Source organism: Anoplophora glabripennis, unplaced genomic scaffold (genome assembly GCF_000390285.2).
Source record: "Anoplophora glabripennis isolate ALB-LARVAE unplaced genomic scaffold, Agla_2.0 scaffold136, whole genome shotgun sequence".
Lineage (NCBI taxonomy): Eukaryota > Metazoa > Arthropoda > Insecta > Coleoptera > Cerambycidae > Anoplophora > Anoplophora glabripennis.
In genome coordinates this window covers 844,018-852,894 of record NW_019416313.1, presented here as the reverse complement: position 1 = coordinate 852,894, position 8,877 = coordinate 844,018, and the positions used below count along the sequence as shown (strand labels likewise).

Here is an 8,877-nt window from a genome sequence, read left to right as displayed (position 1 = left end):
ATAATTTTCATTAAGCCATTCTTGTATTATTTTCCCAGAACGCGCAGGAGCACCATTCATTGTATCCAGCTATTTTGTCGTATATTTAATGGAACATCCTTTCAATAATTCAAATAGATGGTTTTCTACAAAGTTTAGAAATTACTGGGAATTTAGACAGGGTGGCAAGAAGAAAGGTGCACAAACTCTATTGCGAATTATTCCGAGCCACACGGTCACAGAAAATCTATTAAAATAACTTGTAAAAGATGCAGTGGCGTAGGTTTTTTTATAAAAAATTAGGTGACTCCTGTCCAGTTGTACACCACTGGTTGAACCTTTAGAGGTCATATTTTAGGGAATGTAAGGCTTACTATTATACATTATCCGCACCAAATTTTATTGAGATTGGTTAATAGATTCCGAAGATATAAACAAAAAATCAATTTTTTTAACAACTGCAAACACCTATTATTCTAAAGAGATCCATCTATCCTCGAAGTTTCCTGCATAAAATTCGGACCACCCTGTATAACGTATCACATACGGTGTCTCCATGGATAGAGTTGAAAAGGGCAAAACATATCTTTTTGTGAAAAAAATCCAAATATTACATTGTAAGAAATTGTACTTACTAAAACAAATACCCTGTATGATTTACTGAAATGAAATATCAGCAAATAGTGACTAGTACATTTTAAATAACTTATCAGTTAATTGTTAATGTCTTCACTATCTTCAATAGTTTCATCAAATCATAGTTTTAAATTAATTCTCCTTACGTTTAATTTATCCTACATTTTACTTGTGAAAAACGGAAATACCTTTTGGTTGTATAGATTACAATTTATAATCTTGTTAAATGACTGTACTGATAGATAAAAGATAAAAACGTTTTTTCTAACGTTTGCTAAGTATTTACAATTTAAAAGTTATTTACAGTTTTTGTTTGCCGAGGTTAAAATAATATACAGTGTGGCACAATTTAAATGGAAACACCTTTGTAAAAAAGGTATTTTGCCCGATTCAATTTGGTTCTTTTTTAAAATAGGGTTAAAGTCAACTCCAAATCGAATTAAATCGGGGAAAAAATGTCTAAATCACTGACGATACCGTTACCCAATAAATAAAACTCCATTTCTCACCAGATCAAAATAAATCGAATCAAAAATGAAACCCGTACAACGAGAATCAAAGACTATGCACTAAACCATGGCCCAGTTCGTGACTCACATCCAGCCCACTTTGGTCGAGGCGTCCCACCACCACCTCCCCCACAGCCACCACCACAAAGAACACCACAAAGACCACTACCTAAAAGAGCACCATGGGAAGGAACACCACGCCAAAGACCACCACCACGCCAAGGAGCACGGGAGCGAAAAGCACATGGCCATCAAGAGTCCCCACAAGATGGCGGACAGACCCCGTGAGATCCATTACAAGGACTTGCACATGGGACACAGTCGGGAATATCCCGTCTTACCCCATAGTCCTGTAGAACAACACCACCACGACGGCGAAGCCTACCATGGAGAGCAAAGGAGGGATTCTGCACATTACTTTGATTCTCATGGCTTGGTACATCCCTACGACATACACTTCATGGACTCTCAAGGGATATATAGGGACTACCAAGGGCATGGTATTGAAGTGGATGACATCCATAAAGACTACAGTACCGAGAAAGAGAAGCATCATAAGGCCAGGAGTGTGGATAAGTCGCCTCTTGACGGAGTCAAGCCAATTCCTCCGAAGTTTATTGATATCCAGCCTGTCCACGGGGAAAACAAGCTGGTAAGATATTTGTTTGCATGAATATTGTAGTCTATAATGTTATCAAGAACGTTAGTAATGTTGACCCTGCTAAATATGATAAAGAAATTCAAATTTTCTTCAATAATACGTTCTTCTTGATGTTGCTGTGGTTGTGCCTGTTTCAACTTCAATAGAAGGTGTTCAATGTCTTTGAAAAGGTACTTCTGATGTTTGAAGGAATCGATCTTAAGGTGACCATATCCCTGACCGAGAAATAGTGAAATTTCTGGCGTTTTTAGGTACTGAAATCTTAAAAAGTAAAACGTGTAGAACAAAATTAAGCACAAAAATAAAATCCTTGATGTTCTCTTTATTCATTGTTACCATTTAAATTTACTCAAATAAAATAATAACTAAAAAAAGCGTTTGTAAAACATGCGTTTGCTGTTATCCTAACCCCACATTCTAAGAATTATTTTCACGTACCTACTTGTAAGTAAAAGTAAACAATTTTATATGTAGGACTGAGCAAGTAAACGTTATAATAATATTTACATGTGGAGTTATATATAAAAAAGTTAGTGTTTTCGTAGATTTCAGTACCTGAAACCTTAATGGTTTGATAGTTTTTTGCACCTGTTTATTCGGTTTACTGCGGCGTCTTTGAAAATACTCAGGTGGCATGACATAACATTCCTATTATTTGATAAGCTTTAGATTATTCAGTTATTAAATGTTTGAAATTATTTGTCTTTGCGGAAAACACTATTTAAAGAATATGGCGCCCTTAAGGAAAACAGTCACAACAACATATTGAAGAGACAACTAACTTAAAAAATTATTTCATTCTACCAAAGTCGAGTGCATAAAACCTAACTCAATAAGTGCCATACAAATAACCGAAACAATTAAATATATCCAGTTATCTCATGTGCATTTTGAAGGACCCAATACGGCAAGAGGTAATAATTAAGCTCTAATCCATCATATTGCTACAACCATGGTAATAGTTAATGTGACAGTTGATTTAATCACAAAAGGGGAAAAGTAGGTCTGTGATTGGCATTATTTAATTTGGTTATCACAACAACTTTGTTCAATGCCACGTGTGGATATTACAGCGATGATAAAATTAGAAAGCATATCGATGAGATTGATAAGCAGTACGCTGCAGCTGTTCGAGGTAAACACTGAAAAAAAAAATTACCATCGGTTGCATTCTAGTCTTATTGATAATGATGATCCACATGAATAGTTTTGGAGATTTTTCCCCCAATCTTATATAAAACAAGGTAAATGTCATTTTGTAACTACATTAGAATATTGTTTTTGGGTGATCTAGTGGGGTAGATACAAGCTAATGATTAATTTTTGTGTGATAGTATACATTTTCAAATGTTGATGATGTTAGTATCGTTTCGAACCCTTTGAAATGTTAAATATTGGCCTAAATTTTCAGTTTCATCATTTATTATTTGTTATCGATGAGAGTCCAGACACAGCCGAGTCAACTGCCAAATAATCCGCATAAATCGTCAGTATGTCGCAATAGACCTTCGCCACGTCCACAGCGATTATTCACTTCCATCAACTGCTGCATTAAGAGCGTTCCAGATCAATTATCTCAGAGATATTTTTTGTTATAGCCGAGAAAGGCGCACGGAAAGGTCGTTTATCCTGAAGCGGCGCCGGCTTGACTGGGCTGAAACCCCTTGGGGGTTGGGTATCGTATTCGCGAGAGGGACCAAATAGGCTTTGTAGATGGCGCGGTGCCAGAGGTTGTCCGAAAGTTGTAAACAAACATAGAGGCCACTCACTATCCTGTTTTTGCTAGAGAATGAGGCGTAGTAAAAGTGAATTTGTTTTTCAACTCTTGTTTACTCGGATTTTCAGCAATCCAAGGTAATATGCTCAAAAAAATTATTGACAATTGTTTTTGTTACATGCTCATTCACGTTAGGAAAATGATATATCAGACAGGTTTCAATAAAGCTTAAGGGACGGAAAACGTAGATATTTTATGAATAAATTACACAATGGATAGGTTGAGATTTTTCTATCATAGCTTACAATTAGAGTTTCAAAAAATACTGGTATCCTATTATATATTCTATTAGAACCACAAAACCTTTGTTATAGCCTTCTATATCTTGTACTATCTTCGTTAATAAAAATCGCTTCTACATTGGTTAAATTCTAAGATTTTGTACATTTAAACTGAAATGCTATATATATTCTAGCGACTGTGTCGAAGATGGATGGCTAAAAGCACTCAAAACTCACGCATATTAGTTAGGAGCTCAAATAAATCCCCCAAAGAGAACAAATGAGCAAAAACGAGGTACAATTTACCACAATTTTCGGTCCTTTTGTGTTGCCTTTTGGGGACACAGAGACGTCTCGGCGCTCGGCAGTTGTTCCACGTTGGGGATGCGCCTACTAGATTGCAAACCGTCTCGGATGATCTGGAGATCGATAAGTTTACTTGAGCGTAGTTTTTTCGAATTTATAAGAAACGACCAGGCGTTCTGAATAGTTCTTGTGACTCATACAGTTATTGTTGATGTTGTGTGAGTCATACATATATCAGCAATAAATTTAAGCGTATTTATGAGACAGAATTTCTGATAGATTGAACATGAATATTCGTGTTGTGAATCCCATCGCTCTGGCGTTTGATCCTTTGAAAGTTTAGATAAGGATGAATAGATATGACGGCGGTTAAGAAGTATCAGATTTCATCGATGACTTTTAAAACCATTATCTATGCTGGATCACTATTTAGTGGAACATTTGCGAAAAAATTGTTGTTTTCGAGCTATTTGCCGACATAAATTCAGTAAAAGTAATGAGCAAAATGTAAATTGTATTTTGATTTTGAAATGGCAGACACGAGAAAGTAAAGATATACAGGGTGTCCCACTAAGGTCGGCGAGGCACGATATTAGAGAAAGTATGGGCCCTAGCTTCGGGAAAAAAATTTTGATCAACAAATCGACCAAGAGAAATCGCAGGAAATAGTTTTCAAGTTCCTAGCTCGGCCGCTAGGGGGGTCAATCTACATACCAAAACATAGAGTTGAATTTTTCTCAGAAATTTTTTCTATTCGGGTATATTAAATAGTACAAATATGGACAGCCGGATTCATTGGGCATAACTGTTGTTATCGACATTTTGTTCTATCTCGACAGAAAGGGTGGGGGAAGCCCCTAATGTCTGATCAGAAACATGCATTTTTTTAAAGGATTATTTCATCAAAAGACCATAGTGTTATACCTCGTTGGAAAGATCTTTTCATGCTTTATTTTGTGGTGAATGCATAATGTCATTTACCTCAATATGGAAACCAGTAAAGGGTAAATAACGTTTGTAAATAAATGCGAAATATTTTAAGAGGTGATTGCTGAAGTTATTTTGTGAAAAAAAGTTCATATAAGCGTAGGTCGAAATATGCTTCTTTTCCGTGATACAGAGTGTTTAAATTTTATTTTTTTATTTATTTTTATAAATTATTTCAGAGTATCAAAGATATTCATTCGAAATTTGATGGTTGTATTTCATTTAGAAATATTGACAGCAAGCTACTAGATAATGTATCAATAGAATTTAAAAATACACAACTTGCAATAAAATATGCTTTATTTTTTCCTCAAAAACGGTGCATCCTACGAAATAAATTGAAGGGACTAATTTCATTCAGAATTGATAGAGGATTTCTAAAAAAATATCAAAACAGGAAAAAGTCTGTGGCGTATCATTTTTTTTATTAAAAAAAGTTGTGGCATCCCAAAAAATGCACATTTATCCTTCCAAAGCGCGCGCCATTATTCTATGGCTAGAAATTGGCCTCAATGATTTGGGATCGAGGGGGATTATCCCTCTTTATCCTGCCTCATCTGGTGTAGGCGCTTTGTGGGACCTCCTTTTGTCCTGTAGGTGGGCCCCATCCGTCGTCTACCCCGACCGCAAATGCGGCCGGTGTAGGCGCTTTGTGGGACCTCCTTTTGTCCTGGCTGGGCCCCGCCGGCTAGGGCCCTTTCTTCTGGCGCTCTTCTTGCTTCGCCGGCTCGCCTGTGTCCCTCCAAAGCATTTCTCAAATTTCGAGTCTGTCTCTAATCTTTAAAACTCTGAAATAATTAATAAAAATAAATAAAAAATTAAAATTTAAACACTCTGTATCTCGGAAAAAACAAATTTCGACCTTCATTTATATAACCTTTTTTCACAAAATAACTTAGACAACCAACCCTTAAAATATATCGCACTTATTTACAAACGGCCTCTAGATGGCGTTATTTCAAAAGAATGCCGTTCTATGGATTTTTCTCAAAAATTTTAAATGCAATGCTTTACATAATACAAATAATTGATGAAAATTTCTAACGAAAGTGTTGTTTATTTATTGGTGCGATTTTTTCCAAATTTAGGTTTCTTCACGTTTTCTTCAAAACGTGAAATAGCAGGATAAAACTTTTTATAGGTTAGTTTGAAGAGCATAAAAATAGCTACATTTGGACGCAAAAAAGGGTTCGATATCTTTTTTTGTTATCAACTTATTCGCAAATTAGTGAGTAAAAAATAAATAATGATAATGAATTGAGGAACACGACGCTAACGAAAAGACATTACCAAAACAAAATGCGTTTATAAAAGAACCTACCTAAGCACGCAGCGAAGATTAAATTCCTGCATTGAAAATAATAGAGCATTTATAAACATCTTTACTTTTGTTAAAATTTAATTGTCCTTTTGTTACATAATGTCAATATCTGTTTGTTATTGTTTTTGTTATTATTTTCAAGATTGTTATCGACTCACTCATTTGCGTGGATTTAGGAAGGTTCTTTTGTAAACGCATTTTGTTTTGATAATTAAATGTCTTTTCGTTAGCGTCGTGTTTCTCAATTCATAATCATTATTTATTTTTTTCTTTCTAATTTGCGACTAACTTGATAACAAAAAAAAATATTGAACCCTGTTTAGCGTCAAAATGTAGCTATTTTATGCTTTTCAAACTAACCTATAAAAAGTTTTTCCTGCTATTACACGTTTTTAAGAATACTTGAATAAATAGCGCCAATAAATAAATAACACTATCGTTAGAAATTTCAAACTTGTGCTATATTCACCTATTTTTTGTGCTGAATTCATTTATGTAAAGAAAACCATAGCATTGCATTTAAAATTTTTGAGAAAAATTTATAAAACGGCATTTTTTTGAAATAACGCCATTTATATGGTTCCAAATTGCGGTAAATGACATTACACATTCACCACGAAATAAAGCATGAAAAGACCTTTCCAACGAGGTGTAACACTATGGGCTTTTAATGAGGCAATCCTTAAAAAAATGCATTTTTCTGATCAGACATAAAGGGCTTCCCCCACCCTTTCTGTCGAGAGATACAACAAAGTGCCAATAACAAAAGTTATGCGCTATCCATATTTGTACTATTTAATATACCTAAATAGGAAACATTTCTGAAAAAATTTCCAGCGATTTCTCTTGCTCGATTTATTTTTTTCCCGAAGCTCTAGGGCCTATACTTTCTCTAATATCATACCTCGCCGACCTTAGTGGGACACCCTGTATATAAATATATGTCATGCGACAGTGATCCCCAACATATGTGAACTTTTTTGGAAATTTTATCCTTCATAGAAAAATTTATTTTTATCATTTTAATAGTTTAATCACATACTCTCAGATTAAAGTGCGACTTACTACGAAAAATACTTTTTAATATGTTATTTGAGATATTTTCACTTGTTCCTACATTTTAACTTTACCACGATGGACTTTTATGTCAGTCGTAAAATTCCTGGCGGCATTCCTAATTTCGTTCCTATCCGCCTTCATTTGAAGTTACGAGGGTAGGTTGATATAGGGGTGGGATCTTTGAACGGGAGACTTGGGAAAAAGCTATATAAGATTCCTGGAAAATACGGTTTTATATCCTACTATATTGTTTTCGGTTTGTATATTGAACCCCACGTACATATGATAGGCATTACTTTTTATTAGACTTTATTTGTGAAATCGAAAACGCTCTGTATAAGATATAATGAAATCTGTGATGATTTTTTACATTTTTATTGTTACTCCTCTTTCACGGAAGATTCCATTTTTTGTATTGATTAGATTAATCATTTCAGATTAGGAACACTGGTTCCGTAATCAATAAAATGAGGTGATTCATACATCTTTTATTTCATATAAAGCGTTCAAACAAATCGTTAAAGACTGTTCCCTAACAGCATCGTCAATTATTAATTTTTACCGGGTAAACCAAAAAGATCAAAGGGATTAAATACAAAATACAATCGAGTTCAATGTACTTGTAAATTTTTATTAACTCTATATGAGTTTCTTATTTTCTTATATTGTACAGGGTGTGCCATCGCGAATGGGTCATTCTTCAAGGGTAGTATTCTTGAATTTAAAATATGTCGATTTAGATCAAGCTGCCTTGGTATAATTTTTACTGATCTCAGAAAAATATGTCCTATTTCATTGTTATAATAGGTATAACTTTTTCTTATATTTCAATGGAATTTGACATAGGAAGGTTTTCGGAATAATCACTTATTTCTTGTGTAATGCATAGAAATCGTTAAGAATACTCGAAGTAAGTACTCCTCTGTTTTTTGTAATTTTTTTCTGTTGGTATAAATTTTAGAAAAACTTTAAACGTTAAATAACTTTAATTACTGTGAGATTCACTAAATAAACATAAACTTATTTGTTGAGCAAAACAGAGTAGAGCAATTTTTTTGTTGGCAGAGATTTTGAGAAAATATATAAGGTGATAACGAAATAACTACTCAAAATTGGAGAGTATGTAAAACATGTCGAAATATGATGAAAACCTTAGTAGAGTTTTTGTCAGTGACGGGCTCTAAGGGAAATACAGCCCCTTGAAGGGGTAACTCAGGAAACAGTTTTTATTGTATAACTTAAAAACGGTTTAATATTAAATTACGAAATTTTAGGTTTGTATTACTATTTATATGCTTAATAATCGGTGTAATATACATATCAAAATTTGCTACAGGGGCCTAAGAAAATGCGGCATCATGGGACAAATTTTACAATTTTTTTTGTACGCAATTTTATCTACCTCCTGAACCGAAAATATG

The 8,877-nt window shown here is 34.2% G+C and overlaps 1 protein-coding gene across 1 annotated transcript; it reads left to right on the top strand.

Moving 5' to 3' along the window:
- The first annotated feature begins 1,191 nt into the window (after nt 1–1,191).
- LOC108914234 (histidine-rich glycoprotein-like) lies at nt 1,192–1,797 on the top strand. The gene has a single exon (XM_018719998.1). The coding sequence runs from the start codon at nt 1,192–1,194 to the stop codon at nt 1,795–1,797; it is 606 nt and encodes a 201-aa protein (XP_018575514.1).
- The last annotated feature ends 7,080 nt before the right edge of the window (nt 1,798–8,877 follow it).

Coding starts and splice junctions, on each gene's coding strand:
- LOC108914234 (XM_018719998.1), top strand. CDS start 1,192: ATGGCCCAGTTCGTGACTCACATCCAGCCCACTTTGGTCGAGGCGTCC.